We start from the raw sequence: 22,709 nt of genomic DNA on the forward strand, positions 1-22,709 counted from the left end.
ACGATCAGATGAAGAAGAAAAATGAGGTGCCATCAGGTTGCCCAGGGCAAGAAAGCCAGAGTTGGTGTGCTGAAAAGATGCCATCTCCTAAAAGGGAAATCCTAGATAATATATCAAACAGGATCATTTACACTGATAGTAGATCTATTTATAGTAAAGAGTAACACAAGAAGTATGAAGGTAGTAAAATAAGAAATTCATACTTCAAGGCAAAAAGTCTATCAACCATAAAAACTCTCATGACAAAAAAAAAATAAAATATGTAAACAGGTTTTCTGGATAAAAAAAACCCATAAATCTTTAAATAATTAAGCAAATAATTATAATAATTTAATTTGAAATAATTTAATTTTAATAACATCAATTACTAAATATATCCTTTGGTGAGCTATTAGAAAGTCAGAGAGATATAAAATTATCATTTTGGATAAAAGATGACTTATAGAATATTAGACAGCTACAACATATAATTCTTCATAATTTCTTGCATGTATTTTTAGCTTTTGGAGGCCAAATCTGGGACAGGTTTTACAGAGAAAAAACCCAAATTTTTGTATGAAAATTAAATGTGTTTATTTTCGTAATTTTTGCTTTTACATTAGCATATTTGAGCAAAATCTCCATCAATATGACACTTGTCCTGTAAACTGCAAAATTATAATGAAGGAAAAAAGAAATATCCTATATGTTCCCATCCTAATTGTTTCTTATACTGTTCAAATTTCTGAAATCTTTCCTTAAAAAATAAAACAGTTACTATATCATAGCAATAGGAGGTTTGGTCGGTTGTTTGGTTTTTTTTTCTTCCTCTTGGTTATTACAACTTCTTGACTGGGAAAAATTCTTTTTGGAATAGTTAAGATTAGAAATAAAAAAATCTGAGGTCATCCCCAGTCCTAAAACAGCATAACACAGTTTCATCCAGAATGGAGAGATGCTTTGTAAATTGTTTAAAGGCATTAAATATGATTCAAGAATTTAATGGATTTTGAACCCTACACTTGCCTGACCCTATTTTCTTCAGGAAACCTCTTTGCAGGGACTCACTAGAACTTCTGAGTAGACGCTGGATTTTAGTTTTACCCCCAGGGCATCAGAGTACCATAAATTATGTTCTTAAGGTTCACTGGTACCTGTGAGCTTCAAACCTAACCTTCAAAAAATGTGCTCTGAGGATGTTTCAGTCCATGCACTAAGCTCCAAATGAAAAACAGAAGAAATCTTTTTCTCTCTGCATATTTATTGGTGCACAGTGAGGGAGCAAAATTTACAAGGTATGTTACTGCTCATCTACTCCATGTTTCAGAAGGTCAGACATAATAGAATAAACAAAAGATTCCTTACTGCTTATCACCAATGCTGGAAAAAACGTTCACATAAGTCAACAAATGTGCTTAATAGTGGATTTGTGAACTTAATCCACTACAGAGGCAGAACAGACAGGATGAGTAGAAAGGGGGGGTGTAGTTTTACCCTGGATTATTCACAGCAAAGACATGGAGTTGTTTTCACTGTCAGTGTAGTGGAGGTGAGACAAAAAACCCCTAAAGATCACGAAAAAATTTATAAGAAGTAATACACCAATGTATTTCCACAGCTTAACACCTATTTATAGCTCTTTTTAATTTGGCATCCAGTAAACCGCATGGAACTGCCAATTCAGTCAACTGTCAAATAAGTTATAAGGAATTTAGTTCCTAAATACACTTCTCTTAGTCCCTATCACTACTTCAAATAAGATATAAATGCAATTAAATTTTACTAGGACTTGCTAACTCCTGCTGTGTTTGTATTCATATACCAAAGCCTCAGGACATGCAGGAGCATTTCCCAAAATACTCAAAAAAATCTAATTCTAGTAGTGACATTATTAATCCCCAATTACCTTGATGTCACTTCCATTTAAAGACATTCTGTTTATGCGACTGCCATTTGGTCTGCTGGAATCAATCCAATAGATGAACTCTTCTCTATAGTCAAAGTCTACTGCAATCACATTGTTCAGCCCCTAAAAATAGGGAAAAAAAAAAAGCCTATTTATTCAAATGTTTGAATATAAACTGCTGGATAACATTCAGAATAAAATATACGTTGCATTTAATACTCAGAAAGCTTTATTTTACTGACTGCATATTTGTGAAGCAATTACCTCATTTTTCTATCTATTACTTGTGAAAAATCAGCATAAAATAAAGTAACAGAAATAAATGGTGACAAAGAACTGTCTCACTTCAAAAATGCAGATGATGTATGAGGCTAAGGGAAGTTTCTGGTTTTTTCTTTACTATTATTAAAATGAACTTTAGCACTAAACACTTTGACTTTTGCTCAATCTCTCTGTTCATTACTACCTTTGGCATTTCTTTGGCAAATTAGATGAGAGAAACAGAAATAGTATAACACCTGTGATATTTAAGTAACGAAAAAAATCCTTAGAAATGTAAATTAATCAGGAATTCAAAATAGTGGTGTTCAAAAAGTTTTGATTTTAATTCCTGAATAAAGAGGTTTTGACTATTTACATGCTATGTTATAGGTACTGTGTATATATACACAGAGACACAGAGGTAATATATACATGAAGTGTGAAAACCACAGATCCAGCAGGCATCTGGGAGTCTCCTATGGCTCCAATTACAACACCAACAGATTTTAGGAAAGAGTGGTGATCATATCTGAGCTACTCCTTACTTCAGTAGGTTGGAAAGAGCAATCATATAATAATGGCTTTTCATCCCAAATGGCAGATAAGAAGGAAGGGGGTTGCATTCAGACGAGGGCTCTTATTTCCTTATCTGCCCCATAACCTGCTTAACGTCCTGATATGTAGTGAAATTACAATTATTCTTAATATACCAAGATGTTGTTATCAATGAAATACGGAGCAGCAGCGGTAAAAAGAACGGAAGCTGTTTGTACTCCTTTTAAAACCACAATATCAGTTAATCAATTCCCTTATCAGCCCCGTGACATTCTACTCTCAGGTGGATCAGCAACCTCCCTCGTGGATGTAATTCATCCCTGTAAAGGGGATGTGCTGGACCAGCCAGCTCTAAAATAAACAACTAAGCACAACAATATTTAATTGCACAGAAACTTGATACATGGCTTATCTGCCATCTACCACTGTGTAATTACTGTAAATCTATCTCTTGATCAAAATGTAGAGAAAAAGAGCAATTAGGCTGCACAAATCATCATTAGAGTAAGCCTGAAACAATACAGGGTTGGAGGACCACTCATTTTCAAAAATCCCATACCTATGTAAGCAGTGTTTTATCAAAACCAGCTGCAGCTCTGCCAGTCATAACTGTGCTGCAAAATACTTGTCCTGTCTCTTTTACTATTAGTATAATTGTATCTACAGAGAAATCCCAACCCCAAATTCTTAAACAAGGAGACAACAGGTGAATGAATACAAAATACTATTGAATACAAAATATTATTGAATACATTCTAGAAATTGAAGTCAGCAATTTTTGAAAAACTGGCCTTATATCTATATATTCTATGACACTGTAAAATTTTCCTAAGGATCCAGACTAATAAAAAGAATTGACTGCTGGCATGTCTTTGGTTTCAAGTGTTTTATTTTGGGTCAGTTAGTTTCAATATTTATCAGAACATCAATTGCAGGTAAAATATTTCTGTACATTTGTAACAGAGTTCTCTGTCCAGACATCATCTCCTCTTTCTGAGATGTCACTTAAGTCCTTCTAACATAATTCTTTGTTGCGTCATGCGCAATCTGCTTTTTAGAAGGAATAGAGATTTCAAATGGCATCAGCTGCCTTAGTCTCTCATCTTAAACCTGTGTTTTTGTTTCTGTTACACACAGCACAGGCTGTGATTTGTGTTCCCTTGGTGCCCCAATTAAAAAAACAGATAAAAATCCCAAATAATGAGGAAGATTATCTACTCTGCTTATGGAAACTCTAATGATTTTGATGACTAGGATGTGAAGGAAATGGAAAGCAAAGAACATACATGAGACACAATTCAAACAGTTGTACTGTTTATGTATATTTGAAAAAAAAAAACAAAAAAGAAAATAGAGGGAAAAAGCTGGCACATAACTCAGAGAAGACTGAATGAGCTCCTGCTTTCAGCTTCTTTACTCTGAGTTTATATGAACAACTGTTAGAATGGCAAAGCACAGACCAAATACACAAAAAGAAGGGTGGGTTTGCTCCTCTGCCAGAGCCACTCTGGTATTTGCCATCATCTGGTAGATGTCCAGGAAAGAGCCAATTTATCCTAACATCATAAGGACACAAAGATGTCCTGCTGAGGGAGATAACCTCACGTGTGGTTCTGTTGGTATAGCTCCTCTTCGGCTTTCAAATCAAATGCTGTATTTGTAGGAGCAAAGGCCAGTAGGTTCAATAGCAGAGGTATTTATCAGACCAGTGAATTAATGTGATATGGAAAACATAGATTTTCTTCAGTGGCTGGAGCTATGTGGTCTCTAATGCACTGAAGAGGAGTCCATTAAATTGAAGACTGATGATGCCCTGAGACAATCTGTCAGCACCGACCATCAAGAAAATTTACTGTTTGTTCCCCTCTTTCCACAGGCTTCCATTAACAGATACACCAGCAAAAGAGGGGAGAGGCAGTGAGATGGAAATGAGAGGGAGTCAGAAGGATTTCAGAAGAACAGACAGACTTTAACATAACATTTTCTATGCTTAAATAAAGCCAATGTTTAATGCAAGATGGTAATTTTGTAATCACTGTTGTGAAGACCTAAGCACGTCTCTTGTGACATTAGGGTGCACAGCTTACTGACACAAGAAGTCACAAAGAGTCTAATTATATTAACAGGTACTAAATAATTTCCTAGTCTTACTACAATTGACTGAATATTATTCAAGGAAATAGATATTTTTATTAAAAAGATTTTGGAAATCTAATCTGTGGTAAGTAACTACACTTAGGTGAAGCACAGAAGAAGAGCAGAAACTGCTAAAAATGTCAGCTCTGCATTTACTGGGTGACATTCTATTTTTTGCTTTTTTTTCACATTTTTTGCCTGTTATAATAATTTAGAGCAATTACTTTAAAAAAGTAGATTTAGCTAAAGATATAAGTTCATGTATTGCTATAACATAAATCTTGGGATTGTCTGTCTAAAAAATAGATTTAGATTGTGACAGTAAGCAGCCCAAATAATACATGGCCAAATGGTTTTTTGTTGTTTTGCTTGGGTTTTTTACTGGAATTTACAAATTGAGCAAAACATATTGGGATGGAAGAGGATCACAAATAACATAATTTTTTAGTACATCAGAATGACTGACGAAACAACTGCCTGAGCTTTAATCTTGTCAAATTCAGACAAAATAGTCAATTTAAAGTATTACAACAACTCTGAAGATGCTGCAGTTGTTCTGTGGTGCTCACAACGCCAATTGTAGGATGATGTTTCTGTCAGTTGCACACTTTAGAAAAGAATAAAAGTATTGAGTTAAACTTAGAGCATGGTACTATGATTATACCTGTTTCAACAAAGTGTAGTTGGATCCATCAGTGCTAATTTTTCTTATTTCATGATGATCAGCCAGAATTAAGAAAGGTTCCTCATCTAAACCCCGGGAGAAAGAATATATTAGACTAGCTTTACGTTAATTTATGGAAAATCAGGAATACAATGCTGAAATACAGATGGTTTGAAAAATAAATGTTACATGCTCTGATCAATGTTATGGATGAAAGAAATATTTAAAACATTCAAATGTTCCAAGAAAGATCAATGATGCAGTATAAAAATGAACAAAGCAATCAATTAGTATATCTTTCAATGTAATTTAATTCTTTTGCCTTTGCAATGTGGGAACCATACTGTATTTTATCCTAATTTAATGTCAGAGATTAAATTTGAAACATATTTCATTCCATGTGTTTTAATTTCAACATTTACTTTTAAATTATCGTTGAGACTATTAATTGTTATAGCTGCAAACTGAGCATGTTTTGACCATTGTTTTTTGAGATTTCAATACTCTGAACAGTCTGATGATAAAGAAGCAGCTCTTTGTAAAAACCGTGATTCTCTAATTCTGAACTGAAGCTAGATTTGACTTTTTTAACCCCGGATTTCTAATTTATAAAAAAAATTATCTTCAGATATTCATTCATGCCATCACTTACTTTGACATATCTCTCACACTGACATACATAATAGTAAAAATAATATTTTTTCAAAGCTGTCTTTATTTTAGCTCTATTAAGAGAGACTTCAACTAAAATAAAAAAAAAATATTACCAATGATAATTTAAAATGTATTAAAGGTCTTGTATCTACTGCTCATACATTCTAGAATATAATGTGTTGCCCAGCCTGCTCTGCTCTTGTACTGAACATATTTGCATTTTATGCTCAACTTTTAAGACATAAATGACCTGATGCATCATCCTCAGCCCTGACTGCTGGTGGTATGTGGAGAATGGCTGCAATGCTCTGCTCTGGTGTAAAGGCTTTAAGGCAATTTATGCCAAAAAATCAGCATTAGGCCAAACGTGCCCACGTTGGCATCTCCTTGCAGCAGAGCCATCCCTGCACAGCACTCACAGCTTTGTCATGGCCACTTCTCAAGTTTGACGTATTAACCACTCCAAAAAACCACTTCTATGATGTGCCTTAGCTTCCCTTCTCATCTGAGTGATCTATAGCTTCTAAACGTACAGGTGGCTTGCAAGGTGGGAGACAGGAATAGAACAAAAAAAAACAGCTGTGGAATTTCTGCCCTCTCCTGTATTTTCTCTGCTTACTCAGGGAAGCACCTGAAACTAGATTATGAGGCAGACAGAGGTTCCAGCCTTCTTGTCATTTAGAAAGAAAACTGGAAGACTGCCTAGACTGTGAAGGAAACCCACCAGAACCCAGCAATGGGTTTCTGTTCCGTTCCTGTTGATATTTTGCTTTTCCAGACAATCCCACTCACTGAGGTACATAAAAATAACATCAGAGGGGTGAGGAAATAACCAGTGCTCTTACATATCTTGAGTTTCACTGTGTAACACATATAAGACTGAAGGATTTCATATGCTATAAGAATAATCGAGTTTGCATTTTCTAGTAATTTTCTAAGTAATAACTGCTCCTTCTTTTCACATGAAGTTTGATGTACATTCTAATATTCTTAAGAAACCAGAAATCTTTTAAACACTTATCATAATCATACTGTTTTCATGTGACTCAGAAGTAGAACTAAGTGATGCATTTTAACTTACTTAATACTTTCTCTAATAAAGTTATTAATTCAAACTTTCATGATCCACTGCATCTACTACGAATGATCTGAGAACAATACATATTAAAAATATAACTTATTACATTCAGATATTGAATCACGTTCCTATTTTATATTGAAGAGGTAGGAGAGTCAAAGTAGCTTTGTTTATCTTGCATAGAAAGGTAACAAAGACCTTGGGGCTAAGGTTTTTCACAAATTATTTTGGATACAGCTGTGGATTATAAAAAAAACTAAATAGTAATACCTGAAAGGGATTTGCAGCCATTGATGTTATCAGGCTGTATTTCATACCCCTCTGCACACAAGCATTTGTAGGTTCCATATGTATTGATGCATTGTTGGCTACAGGGAAATCCAGACGAACATTCATCAATATCTACACATGTTTTGCCATCATCCTTCAGGAGGAATCCAGGCCAGCATTTGCACTGGGAAAGAAAACCAAACACATTCATGTTTAATTTCTCATTGATTCTGTTTGTCATCTTGTGTACTTTCTACTGAACATGTTAGCATCATAAACTTTTTATGGATCTCATTTTTTTCAAGTAACATCTTAATTACATTGTTGTTTACATGGTTTACAGGGAATTTACATGTTCCCTCCTGTAATCTCTGTATCTCCAGCTCTCTAGTCTATGGCCTCCTGCCTAGGACATGGTTTCAGAGGTTTAAGTATTTTTAGACTTAAGCCATGTTGGACAAATTTTATTTAGTTTTCAGTGGGCAAAGATCCCAGAAAACACCCTCACATGCAGACAACTAACAGTTTTATTCTGTTTCTAAGGTGATTTTACTTTGTTTAAATATTTCTATAATTAATAACGACCTGTAAAAAAGTGGACAAAACCACTATTCCTGCTATTCACTGCTATGTATTTTCCTTTTTTACAACTGATTTTCAGTGCTCTGTATATATATATCAGTATGATCTGTTGTATTTGAAGCATTGTATGATCTTTTCCACAGGTTTAAATTATATATCCTACCATTTCTTAAATATCATTGACAATTGTTTCCTTACAGGAAATAAAAATTTGAATGTTCTTATTATGATAGGTAAGCTACTTTATTACAAGGAATTACCACACAGTGGAGCTTTATTATAATCACACAGTAGTTAAACATTTAAGAACTAAAAATCTGCATTATATTACACCACATTTTGTAATTATTCACCTTGTATCCAACAGGAAGATCCTGACAATCCTGCGAACAGCCACTAACTTTCTTACTGAGGCATTCATTAGTGTGGCAGCTTTTCTCATCCGACCCATCACTACAATCCTCTTTGTTATCACAAACATCACTTTGAGGAATGCACTTGCCATTTTTGCACATAAAAAAAGAGCTGTTACATGACTGCTCTGGAAAACAAACAAAAAAAAAAGAGAGCAACAACTTGGTGTCATCTATTAGTATTTGGAATTAATTTTCTCATGGATCCGTTGCTATGTGTGCATGTGAGATGAAATAATTGTGTAAAATTTGAATATTTATTCCATATTGATAGCATTATAATATCTTTTCATTTTTCATTGTCTTTAAAGGTTATTCCTCTTCTGGAAAATGTGTGAAGACTTCAACTTACTACTCTCTCCTACATATTTATTTTCATATAATGGAGAATCTTCTACATTATCTTGGCACAAAATACAGTTCTACAGTTTACAAAAGTTAAAAGGCATGGCTTCTCTCCCCTGTGGATGCTGAGGTGTTTAGTAACATGACTGACTGAATTCTGATTCATCTCTTGTCTAATGATATGTATATAGGTTTTTCCCTCTTCGGCAAAACTTGAATTCATCATTTCAGCTACATTCAGACCCCTCAAATCACAATAAGAACACTTGCATATAAGGCAGGTATGTTGCCTCACCTCAAACCAAATTAGTGTTTTCCGTCAAAATTGATGTAAAGGACCTGGCTAAAGTGCAATAAAATTCTAAGGCATAGAAAGAAGAACTGGTCTTTGAAAAAGACACCAAACAGAATAACATTTGCAGACCAGGACTAATTTCCCTCTCAAAACCCAGTCAATCCTTAACCAACTTATTAATGTGAGTAGAAAATATCTATAAAACCAATTGCATTTGGTCAATAATTTGCTGATAAAATTGAACCAGTGTTTATTATTTACAGTGAGAAAAACTTTACATCCCCTCTTATATGACCTGCTTCTGTGTGATAAATATCTTAAACACAGTAAACATTTTCAGAGCAAGAGAGAAAATTTGGCAATTATTACATTAGCATAATCTTATTTTAGTATTAGCAGGATTTATATGTTAAGGAACTATCTGTCATCTTATGCCATAGGAAATTGTGGCTTGAATTTTGTGGACTGAGGTTTTGGATGCTCAGAACACGTTCTCCTTGCAAGATATAAGGAATATCACCATGAAAGCACCGGAGATTTAAGCTACTAGGTTTTACATTTGCTAAACCACTGACTCTCCAAAAAGAAAGGTCACAGGTGTCATTCAAAAAATTAAATACAAACCTGAACTTTTGCATTTGATGTTGAGAGGTGCTTCATCAGAATGGTCTGGGCAGTCAAAATCCCCGTCACATTGCCACTGGGAATTTAACAGGCATCTGCCATCAGCACAGGTGAACTCTCCAGGACGACAGTGACGATATCCTGGAAATACACCAACCACTGACTTCATATTTCCTTTCATAGTGTCAACATAAAGTTTTGCATATGTTGAGGCAATGTATCTCAACATCTCTTATCTTTTGCTCCATAAAGACATATAAAACACTACATGCTTATTCAGAAGTGCCTACCAACAAAGAGAGAAATCGAATGTCTCTCACGCACTGTATAGCCATGATACAATACACACAGAAACATATGAATAGTAAGATTGAGTTATTGCTATTTTTTGTTAGTTATTAGGGTTTCATTAAAAAGACAGGTTTATACAATGGAGTCAAAAGAAATTTTCAAGGATTAGAATGATTGTAACTTTAAAATAAATAAAAGAACTGACTGCTTCAATCACCAGTCCCATTTTTATATTGTTTCAGAATAATACTCTAGAAAAGAAAAACAAGAAATATGCCTTTCAATGATACAAATGAGAAAAAAACCAACCAAACAATAACAAAACTTAGATTTTTAAATATATGCCATTAATTCAGCTTTTAGGAATACCTTTCAAACCAAATTTCATGCTGACTAAGTAGACTGGTTTCTGCAGAGTACCTGGGTTGTTTAGCTATCACGATGGAAAAGGTCTAGCTCTACAATCTAACAGAGCTGTGATCAGGCTACCCAGTTTGCAGTCAAATGAGAAATCACAAGTTTAAAATCTCGATTAATTAGGTGGCTCATTTTTATATCTGATAACAGGTTGATAAGCGTGTTTTGGAATTTGCCTCTTACTCTATACAAGTAGTTCCCTTTCTCATAAAAGAATGGAACCCTTTCCTAAAATTAGAGTATAATGAGTTTACCACACTAGTCCCACACTAAAGTGTGTATTTGATTACCAGCTAACAGAAAATTGCATTGAAGCAGTGCAGCACGTAACAAACATTGCTGGAGATTTCAGTTTGCCCAGCAGAAATTAAATAGAGTCAGTGCCTGAAGGCAGGTCCATACTACAATTAGATCAGGAATTTCTACATCTTCTGCTTCTGTTGCTGTTTTCTCCTTCTGTCTCTTTCCAAAGAGACAAAATAACACTATTTATTTGTCAGTACGTTAAGTGGTTTGTATACTTTTCGTGCATGTATGTGACGCTATAGTAAAAAAATTAAATACACCAGCAAGTGATTATTAAAAAAACCCAAAATGTAGGTTGGATATTAGAAAGAGATTCTTCCCCCAGAGGGTGGTTGGGCACTGAACAGGCTCCCCAGGGCAGTGGGCACAGCACCAAGGCTGACAGAGTTCAAGGAGTGTTCGGACTGTACTCTCAGACACTCTTGGGGTTGTCCTGTGCAGGGCCAGGAGTTGGACTCAATGATCCCTGTGGGTCCCTTTCAAAACAGCATATTCTGGGATTCTGTGATTTTTATATGACCAACAAATAAAACAGTATTTGCTACACTATATTTTGTTCCCAAAATGTTCCATTATATGTTCAACTCATGACAAATTTCACTAAATGCAAACATTAAGAATGCTTTTTCTTACAATTTTTGGTTGTCTGCTCTCATCATTCATGCACATACACTCTACAAATGGTGTGTACAACAGAAACATCTAAAACATGTACCCAGCTATTTTCTGCTGTGGTTCTCATTTCTGGAGCACATCTAAGAGCAAATAACCAACACAGATTTTATGGCACAAAATCACTCATGATAAAAAAATCAATAATGTACCTTTTTTGAGGGAACATTTGCTCTATATTTTCCATAAATATTATTTCTACAGATTCATATTTCTGAGTATGGTGCAGATATACTGCATAGATATTCACATAGTATAAGAACCCCTAAATTCATGTCAATAGTGAAAATTAAACATTCATCTATGGCTTTAGTTGATATCATTTAACTGCAGTGATAATCATGACAGAGATGTTTTATTATTTAATAGAAAAAACACACATAGAGATGAATTTAAAAATATATATAAAAAGATATACATACTAAGCAAGAAATTCTAGAAAGTATATTTTTAAATTCTGTTAAATGTTATTAACAATCAACTGTAAGACACTATAGGAAATAATTTGTCACTGTAGCTCCAGATCCAAGTAAATATTAAGCTCTATTAATTGATGCATAACTTAAAATTTAAAATTAAAACAATTAAAAAAAGAAGAGCTTTCTTTTTCAATAGTGACTTAAAACAACAGACCCTGAAAAATGCCTTACAGTTAAAAGTCTGAAATTTTTGTATTTACTCTATTTTTGTTATACTTGCCACATTCCAGAGATTCATCTGATCCATCTCCACAGTCATCATCATGGTCACAAACAAACTGTTTGGGAATGCAGACTTTGTTATGGCACATGAAAGCATTCTCGTCACAAGTGTTATTAGGAGCTAAGGAAAATACAGTACACAAAAATAAATGAAATTGAGAACAATAAGATATGCAGCCAATTTTCTTACACAGAGATGAAATGAGAAGTAGTTAGTTTGAGTGGATTCAATGGAAATAACTGTAGCTGTTTAGTCATACAAAAGCACAACACAATTCAATAGCAGAAAAAGCTACTCATTACCACAGAGAGCTGGAGTAAGGATGGCTAAAATCTCCTGTAATCCAAAACAGAAAGGCTTCAGAAGTTGATGCTTGTCTACAACTAGCCTAAGGTCTGCTTCTGAGGAAAAGAATATTTGGGAAGTAGAGATGTCCTTCCTATGTTACTCTGCTCCTGAACAAATGCTCTTTAAAGTCTGTTAACACTCAAAATATATAAAGCATATTTCTATACCATTTTTATAAGTTAATTAAAAAAAAAAAAAAAAGCTCAATGAAACTATTACTGAACTCCTGACACTTTTAATAGAAATGTATCTCAGAAGACTGGAAGTAATAGTTTGTAGGGCAGGAGTTGTCAAGACCTGAACAATTAGCCAGAATAAATTGAAGACAGTACTGCATCTCCCTTCCTGATGCACAACCTCCCTGACAGGAGCAGCAGCACTTTCTTCAGGAAGAGCAATAAAACTGCATAGTCAATAATGTGCTAATTTTCATTAGGAAACATGCTGCATAATGTCTACGACGTGACACACATACTGATCTTCAGCTGGTGTGCCTCAGTATATATTAAGAGAGCCTGAAGATGTCAGGCTGATTAAAACATTAAAGGATTCTGGTATGTGTGCTCACATGTGGGCCATCAATCTTTAGCAGCAATCTTGGCAGTAAAAGGGTACAATACTACAGAAACAAACAGCATCTGGATATTATATAGGCAAAAGGACCAAGGAAATAAATACATCTTTTAACGTGCAAACATACCACAGCCTGCTGTGGACAGCTCATCACTTCCATTGGGACAGTCTCTCTCACCATCACAAAGCCAGTGCCGGGGAACACAGGCGTGGGAGCCCAAGCAGCTGAAGGTGTCTGCTGCACAGGTCACTGAGCCTGGAAAAACATGGTGTGGGAGTCTTAAACACAGACTCATGGAATATCCTGAGCTGGAATGTCCTAACCGAGGTTTTTATGGTAACGGGTAATGACTAAATACAGGGGTTTACTTTAAAGTAAAATTCAGAGATGATTTTGTTCTGCACATTATGACATTTGACAACCTCCTATTTCTTCCATTCTTTACATTTATTCAGTCTCTTAATAATCTGCAAGGAAATTTAATTTCCCACACTTTATGAAAACTCTCCAGCAGAGTAACTTTTCAAACCAGTTTTGGTCTGTGTGTTTGACTGCATGTTTGGACTGACTGAACAAAGGAACTAACCTTGTAAACCACATAATCCTTGAATCACCAGACTATTCCAGGAGGCTAAATGCATTCATATTTTTCATGAGTCAGTCCCACATAGAAGAGAACAATGTGGACCAAGCATAAAAGTAGTGGGAGTAAAAAATATCTGACAGTTTTAATTCAAATAACTTTACATATTTTTTGCTTGACTTTTTTTTTTTTTTTAAATGGGCTGTTCTCCTGATAATATTATATCCTAGGATTAATTTTACTGTGTTTGGAAGTAAATTTTTGCACAATCACTTAATGTATTCTCTCAGATAAGCTAAATATGTCTCATTAAAAAAATCAGTGCATTTTCTACTAATTTTAATTAGAAATTAATAAAATATTAAAATATTAGAAAATACTTTTCCTGTCCGATTTATTCAAAAGTGACAACTTTTGGTTACTTATATGCATTGGCCATTTTTTGATACTTCTGGAATTAAACTTCATGTTAAATAAATACTGATTTTTTAAAAAATCTCAAGTCATGATCTCTCTTATCCTCTTGCAGTTCAAGTCCATCTCCTGTTCCTAAGGAGAAATACAGCCTTAACTCTCCCCTCTTCATAACTGGTGCAGATCTTCCCTCTTTGAGAGATGGTCTACAATTTTACGGGTGAGTTTTCTTCTAACAAGAGATCTATAATGTGTTGCAAGTCAAGATATCAAAAGTAGTTAATTCTGAACAATCTTAAAAGAAAAAAAATAAGTCATCTTGTAGTGACACTTTGCAATTTGCTGGCCTTTGTTTTCATCACCATTTTTCTATTCCTACTAAGCTTCAGGTCCTCATGTCTCTTAGAGTTTCACACTGTTCTATATTATTCTCAGATGAGGTGCTTTTCTTCTCAGTAGGACCTAAATCCCTTGAAAACTGTATTGTAAATGGATGTCAGCTTGAAGTTAGTGTACTAATTAATTCACATTTTGCCATATAAAATCAGTATAAGTTCCACCTCCATTCTTTTCATTTGATGACATTTATACATCTGTTTGATTAGGCCACCACAAATCTGAACATAAGCTGAAGTGATTTCTTCTCTGTCTACTTAACACTTTCAGCACCGTGGTACCACACATGAAATATGGAATAAAATACCCTTTGTTGAATGAAATTCAAATAAGAGAATTTCTGAAAAGGAATAAATATTTAAAAGTTAAATCTTAAAATACAGCATAGCTAACAATGGAACCAATGTATAAATATCATTAAATTGTGACAGTATGACTTGACAAAATGTGATTTCCTTTTGAGAAGAATTCACTAACACTTTTCCAGTCCATTGAGCCCCAGAATGAAAACAAAATTTTCAAGTCCTTATGGACCATGAAGGTTTTGGGAATTTGAGAGGAATATTATGCAATAATGCTTATGACTGCATATACAAAAATTTAAAGGGAATAGGAGAAAGAGCTGGAGGAAAAAATACACACATCTTTAGTCTTCAAGCACCTACCACTGAAATGTGAAACTCAAACAGGGGTTTTACCTCAAGGGTGGGAAATGGAGAAAAGTTTTGTTGTCCTTTTGCCCACACTGGTGTGCTATTTGTATCTCTACTGACAGAGCACACACAGATCATACAGTCTCCATAAAAAGGACTCTCTCAGCTAATTGGAGGGGGCTGAGGGTGGAGATCCTCTCATACTCTATCCTTAAAGTGAACACTCTTTGGAGATGCTTTTGTTCTTGTCCTCTTTCCACCATCTTCTTGAAACACATCATCTCTTTCATTATGCATGACCTGACACAAAGCAGAACTAAAATTATCCTACTTACCACAAATAGCATCACTCTCATCTAAACCATCTCCACAGTCATCCTCACCATCACAAATCCACTGCTTAGAGATGCATTTGTTTGCAGAGCAAGCAAATTGATTCCATGAGCAGGACGAATCTAGGAATGACACAACATCACTGCATTCCCTGCATTTTCTAGCACAGTTTAGGAATTTTCATACTGCTCTGTCCCCCCAGTTTCCCAGGTATTAAAAACACAGTACAATCCTAATCTTGCTATTCAGCATGTTACCAATTTGTCTCAGAGTTTGCATCACCAAAACATTTATAAAAATAAATAAACAGTGAAACATTCCAAACACGTTCCAATATTTTCAAACATTTTGCTAGTGGGATGATGGTAAACACTTTAAAAGCTAAGTCTAGTTTGTGTATTTAACATAAATACTAGGACTACAGTGAACTGCTTTATTTGGGTAGTAGGGCAGAGAGGGCACTGTCCAAATTTTTCAACACAGACTTCGTCCTGCTATTTCAGTATTTATCTCCATCTTCAAGAGATTTCATGTTATTTTCTCTCATGAGAAAACTGCTGTGTGTTTGAATTCTGTTGTCCCATTTACACTTCACTATACATTTAAAATAACAATATTTTTCTGCCTTTATAATTAGACTGCACAACTCCTATAAATCAATGCTGGTTTTGTAACATTTTCTGAAAAATTTGGATCTTGCACATTTCCCAGACTTCTTTAAGAATTTTTTTTTTTAACTGATGACAAAAAATTTTAATGCTAACAACAAAAAGGATTTTAGGTAATGCAATCAGAATTTACAATAAAAAAAATAAGTAATGCAATCTGAATTTACAAGTAGACTATTGTAACAAGTACCTCAAAATGGGTAAGAGTGATCAGCAGAGAAAGCAGAATTGACTTAATCCCCTTCCCTCTCACCCACAAAAAATCAGCTAATACATTTTAAAATATTGTATAGAAATATGTATGTGTAATAAAACCTGGAAATGTAAACAGCGAGTTACACTCGATAAATGTGATCAACACAAAACTTTCTGATTGTCACAGTGCACAGCAGATCCTAATTTTGAAGTTATAAAATGTATATATACAATGTAAACTGCAACCCAAATATGGAAGCATGTTAATGGGAACTGGGTCATGAGGAGAGTAAATTATAATGTTTGGTCATGTCAAGAAGTAAAGCAAAAAATAAAAAAAAAAAAATTCAGGTTTTATTTAAATAGGGAATAGGAAAATTTCATACTGCTTTTTGCTGTTCTGCTACAACTCATTACAGAAATACTCTGTTCAGTTAATCCATACAAATTGAAGATAAAAGATCAGCTCTTACTATCAGTGAAACCAACCTGCATTGCTCCTCAATTAGGCAGAATTTAAGAATCTGAAAAATCTGAGACACAACAGACCCTTAACCCAGTTCACAGTTCATGCTTTATTTTATTCACATTACTTTTCTGGTTACTTTAAACAATTATACCTGTATGGCCCCTGATGCAAAGGAACGTCCACTTTTATGTTTGGCTATTTCCTGTTGGAGTCTAGATACTGATTCATATTGATTATATCTAAAGCTGTTCCAGAAGGAGAACTTGTCCAAAATAGATAAGAAGGAAATTTTTTGAGGTAAAACTCCTTCAAAATTAGGAGTTTTGAAGAATTAGTGGAATTGTTAAATATTAAAATAATAGAAAAATCTGTATATAAACATATCCTTAAGAAAAAGAAATTAAAAGGCTTTCATTATGGCATGAGATGGAATTTAAGGTATTGGCAACATGAAGTATTAGAGTTGAATCTAAAAATATATAAAAAGATATTCTTATACAGGTCTATAATCAATCTCTGAGATAAAAATGCACACTTGTTTGTTTTCAAAGTGCATTAGTGATTACAGAAATACAAGAAAGATAAAATGCTCACCACAGTGCAATTCATCTACTCCGTCCTCACAGTCTTTCTGCCCATCACAAAGCCAGGTGGTCAGAATACATCTTCCACTAGGACAACCAAAATAATTTTCTTCACATGTGGGTTTGTTTTGAACTGTGATAAAATAAAGAATGTAATGTAAAATGGTCTCTACTTGTATGATTAGGAGCCTAATACATTTCTGCTAAATTTCTGAATACTAATGGACAAAGTGTTTATGTCTAAAAATGAAAAAAATACTGTTTACATAATTTGTGTTCATACAAATTAAAAAAAAATAGTGACAGCTAAGTAGTTTAGGGAGCTGAAATACTTCATTTTTTTTTTCTAGAGAAGAATCAGAGCTTCAAACTAAATCAAAAGGCCTATAGAGGCAAGTAGCTCAGTTTACAGGTTTGGAGGTCAGACAGGTCAACACTGTTTCATGTTTTACACCAGCTGACAGAATTACCTTTCTGATCTAGCTACCATAATTTACAAGATAACCTAATGGGGGTAGTATTTTTATCACTGGATAAGCTACAACTCTGATTCACGTGCTGACTAACAGGAGCTACACCAGTGACGTTGGAGCCAGAGATTTAGACTTTGTCAGAAATTCAAAAGTTGTTTGTAGAGTGTGAAAGTAATTTAAAATTTTATTTTTATGAATGCTTAGAAAACAGATGTGAGGAAAGAAAGCACGCTATATATTTATTTCCATTATTTAAGCACAAATATTAGTCTAACAACAGGTTATTTTCAAAATCTTAGGCAAAGTCCTGGGAAAACCCAGGAGGTAGAGTTCCAAGCACTCGAGATCACTGAAACTCTGCCATGGTTTATATTATTCCCTCAATGTACTGAGGCAATCAACACTGGGTTGGGTTTGCAGCCTCCTTTCTTTTAAAAATAAAGATAAAGTTATCATATTTATGGCTTCTACAGCTGTATGAGTAGCAAAAAAAGAACAAAGGAAGAAGTGGGACGTCTCTGATGATTTGGTAGATCTTAAAGATTGTCTAAGTATAGCTACTCCTAAATGAGTATTTTTGCTGTAATTTTCTGTAAGAAAAATGACACTGAACAAAACTGCTAATGGGAGTTATATTATTCATAACAGAAATAACACTCAAAAATTTAACGTGCCAAAGTCGGTCAGTTTTGAATGAAATGGCAAAGGAAATCACATGTAGGTTGAATGTGAATGGTGTTGTTCCCAAGTAAAGGGAGGAATGATGCAGGCAATTAGTCGCACATTAAAATGATGGAACATTTTGGCACACGTTTGAAAGACAGAAAAAAAGTGATACAAATAAATGGACGATGGAATAAAATGCACATTAGTGTACTTATGCAACATTAGTTTACTGGAGCTGCAGCACACTGCCCTCAAAATCCTCTTTGGTATGGAAAAAAGCTTTCTTTTTGTGGAAATACAGTAAATATAAGCTATTCTGAGCTCATTGAAGTGTTATATATATTAATTCTACAGAACTAAGAGAATGCAGAGAATATGAAGATTAGAATGGAAACTATAATTTTAATATGAATCTCTTTTATAGAAAGGAGGAATGTTTTTAACGTCAGGTTGACTGACAGTAGTGCTGAAGTTCTAGATTTCTCTGGATCCTGGTAATATTTTCATCACTAAATTTGGCACAACATATGAGAATTCTAATAGAAACTTCTGGTGACACAGTGTGATTATCACACAGAAAACCAGAGTATTAAATGGAAATAATCAGATTATGTTCATTACTAGGCAAAAACTGCAGAGTATTTACCAACATAAAATTAAAAGTTGTATTTCTACAAATTAATAAAATTTATTATTTAGTAAATATTATTATTAAATACTAATTCTTAGAAGAAAGAGAGTTACAGGTCACAGGAGGACAATTATACTCTAGCATAAGCCAATTATGAAAACCAATAGAAATAAAAAAATACATTGTATTTGCACTGATACAAGGCAAAAGTAAAATTCCATTTGCTATACAGGATGCTGGTCTAGTATATTCAAGAGAGATGCAGGTTGAGATGACCAAAATATTCTCATGTTGAAAGCAGGAATCTTAAAATATCCTGGCTTATTTGCCATGGCAAGTAAAGACTAAGGATATTACTGAAGGACTACAATATCAGGTGTAAAGTGGAATACAGGTAGATTAGAGATTAAAAGACTGAATGTGGTTCTGGAAGACAAAAGTAACAGGAATACTATAAGCAAAAAGCACTATCAATTTTTTGGTTTTTAGATATATATATATATATACACACACATATATAAGCTTGAGGTGCAAGAGAGGAGATACAGGCTTGATGCTCCCAAAGTTTCTTTCTTAATGCACTCTATTCAACTTGATGAGAATTTCCTAGGATGAGCCTAATCCTACAAACAGGATACAATAAACTTCTATTGATTAAAGTATTCTCATTCTAAATATAGTTTATCACTTCTTTATTTATAGATATGTTTAGACTTTGGACTTAATATTTTCAAACTCAAATGGGGGGTTCTGGATAAAAACAGAGCAAACACATAAATGCCATCCTTCACTAGGTAAGAATTTAATATTGTGAATAATTCATTGGATAACATTAAATAAACAGCAATAACCCCAGTCCTGTGTCTGGGACTCCAGTGTGTCATGATCCCTCTTTAATGGCTGAGGACCAGAACAATCACAAAAGCAATAACCATGGATTCTACCCTGGCAGCCTATCCCAGGGACCTCTACCAAATAAAAGGGAAAGTAAAAAATAGCCAGGAAGGAAAGAAATGACACTCACTAAAGCAGTAGCTAATAAAAGTTCCTGAATAATTATGCTGATGCTTGATGAGCATGACATTTTAATGACTCATGTTTTACTTAAATAAAAAATGACAAATGACAGACCTGACCTGGAGGAAACAGAAAACTAGACATTGCAGTTTTCGTCAGAAAACTGCAGTATTAATTTGTAATAATTTGCATAATTTGATGAAACACAATATAAAGGTGAATAAACTGCATTCAGTATTATATTATTCTCCATATTAAATAAATCAGTATTGACTGAATAAACATTTTTCAACACAATTAGAAACACTGCCCCCCCCCAATAAGATTAAAAAAATAAAATTAACGTTCTATTTATTTTTTTACAGTTACCTGGGCATTTTAGTTCATCTGTATAATCTCCACAGTCATTAGATCCATCACATATCCACTCTGGCAGTATACAAAGGGAAGTTGAATTGCAGCTAATAAATCCTGAAGATTTTATTCCAAGTTTATAGAAGTAAGCACAGTTTGTATTATCTGGAAAGAGACATCAAATTAGTGCATCACACCTAACACAGACTGAGAGACTTACAGTTTAATTTTCGTGTTTATCTTGAGCTTGCACAGACCATGCAGGTGTTGGTCTCCCAACCAGTAATGACTATGAATTAACTGCCACATAACAAGGAATAATCATGGAGCAGATGCTCCAGCGAAGCACAAACACAAACTTACTGCAGTTCTTTTCATCTGAAGCATCTGCACAATCAATGATCTGGTTGCACTGCGCTGATTTTCCAATGCAAGTCCCATCTGCACAACGGAATTCTGTCGAAGCACATGTTGAATCTATAACACACGGTCATAAAAGATGTAAATTTGTGTACTAAACAGACTCTTAAGATGCACATCATATGTATTATGTTTAAACATTTTCTACCTTTTAGAATGAGGTAGTCAGAACACGCTGTACCTTCCATAGCTAAAAATTCAGCAGACATACGCTTTTGAGTTTATAGGACCTCGTAAGTTTCTAATTTTTCAATTTATGTTTTAGCCTAAAAGTATCTCTGTATAATTCAACTCAATTTGAGATAATCACCGTGTAAGGAAGGAAGAAGCATTTTCAGGACCACCTATGAATCTCTCAGGTTTCTTTTTTCTAACACCAAGTTCATTTTTTCCCCTGTATGCTTTTCTCCCTACCCATATTTAACTAAATGATTAAAAACCATTCCATTTTTCAAAAAAATGCTAGTTACTACAGCTATATAACTTTTTAGCTATATAGTGTGGGATAATATTCCCTCCAGTCTTCCTGAATTGTAACTAAGGGTTTGCGTTGTCTGTTAGCTAGTCTTTATTCACTGGCTGGTACACAAACATAAATATTCATGTTTTAAGACACTAAACAAAAAAAAAAAATTCTGATATAAAAGGGAGAACAATTCTAGTAAGCTTTGCAAAGGACACAGACATTGCCATGCATCTGACAAACAAAGAAACAGAACACTTGTTACTTCAAAGAAAAAGCAGACTCAGAGAAGAAAACACCCATCTTTCAAACCTTCTGTCTGTAGTAAAGATACTCTCATTTATTACTTTACAGAAGAAGCAGCACCTGTATTCTATATTTTATATATCTATAATAAAAAATGTTTTATGTAATATATATGCATATTTATATTTTATTTTATAGCCATAGTCCTAGAGGACTGTAGGTGTAAACCAAAATCAGTCTTCATATCAATCCCAAAATATGATTAAATTACACGTATTTTCTAGCTACTTCTATTTACATACTGAGTATTTATAAAGCAATATTCCAAAATCACCTTGGAAATAACTGCCATTTACCTTTACAGTCAAATTCATCAGAGTTGTCACCGCAGTCATTTACACCATCACACACTTTATTACTTGAAACGCAGCGACGATTAGAACACGGCTTGAAACCCTTCCGACAGCCTCTATTTTCTGGAAAGTTAAGCACATATTTTCATTTAGACACTTTATGTCTAACACAAACAGGCTTACATGAAAACCAAACAAAAATTCCAGAAAAAAAAATTAACTGATAAAGCATTTGAAGCTACAGGAAAAACTTCAGAAACTGTTCGTTTATTGTCCAGCAGAAAAACTTGGACTGATAAACAAATAAAGAATAATGGATGAAAGCACGATGAGAAAGAAAGACTGACTCAAAAAAAATTTAAAAGGAAAACCTAATTTCCCCATTTTCACTATCTTGTGGTATAAAAAGACCATGTGCCTTAAATGCATTTGTTTTGACACATTTTTTTTGTGATAATGTTTGCATGTGGCATCAATAATTCCATCATGTAGAATGAGTTACACACCAAATTTGCCCTGAACCAAATCAGGAATAAATGGAGAGTAAAATAACAACAAATATTAGCAGAGAAGTTTCTGGATTTCTGAACCCAAATACTTCCAGCGTTCTGCTCAAGAACCCTACTAAAGAATGTACAGATTTTACACATACTGATATGTTTGAAAATTCAGGGTTGATTTACTAAAGCCTTAATCATCGCAGAAGTCATGTCACAGTA

The 22,709-nt window shown here is 34.1% G+C and overlaps 1 protein-coding gene across 8 annotated transcripts in view; it reads right to left on the minus strand.

The window, feature by feature from the left end:
- Positions 1-22,709, minus strand: part of LRP1B (LDL receptor related protein 1B) — a 675,294-nt gene that overhangs the window by 105,566 nt on the left and 547,019 nt on the right. For all 8 annotated transcript variants that reach the window (XR_010432039.1, XM_064661626.1, XM_064661625.1 and 5 more), the window contains 12 exons: positions 21,994-22,113; positions 20,872-20,985; positions 20,524-20,673; positions 17,378-17,500; positions 15,454-15,573; positions 13,199-13,327; positions 12,148-12,270; positions 9,763-9,903; positions 8,439-8,626; positions 7,504-7,687; positions 5,502-5,587; positions 1,886-2,008 (listed from right to left, as the gene is read on the minus strand). Coding sequence is in view for 7 of the 8 variants with exons in the window: in XM_064661626.1 (XP_064517696.1) it covers positions 1,886-2,008; positions 5,502-5,587; positions 7,504-7,687; positions 8,439-8,626; positions 9,763-9,903; positions 12,148-12,270; positions 13,199-13,327; positions 15,454-15,573; positions 17,378-17,500; positions 20,524-20,673; positions 20,872-20,985; positions 21,994-22,113 (1,601 nt within the window). In the remaining variant the exon portion in view is untranslated. The remainder of the gene's footprint in view (positions 1-1,885; positions 2,009-5,501; positions 5,588-7,503; positions 7,688-8,438; positions 8,627-9,762; positions 9,904-12,147; positions 12,271-13,198; positions 13,328-15,453; positions 15,574-17,377; positions 17,501-20,523; positions 20,674-20,871; positions 20,986-21,993; positions 22,114-22,709) is intronic.

The sequence above is a fragment of the Pseudopipra pipra genome, chromosome 7 (genome assembly GCF_036250125.1).
Source record: "Pseudopipra pipra isolate bDixPip1 chromosome 7, bDixPip1.hap1, whole genome shotgun sequence".
In the NCBI taxonomy this organism is placed as follows: Eukaryota; Metazoa; Chordata; class Aves; order Passeriformes; family Pipridae; genus Pseudopipra; species Pseudopipra pipra.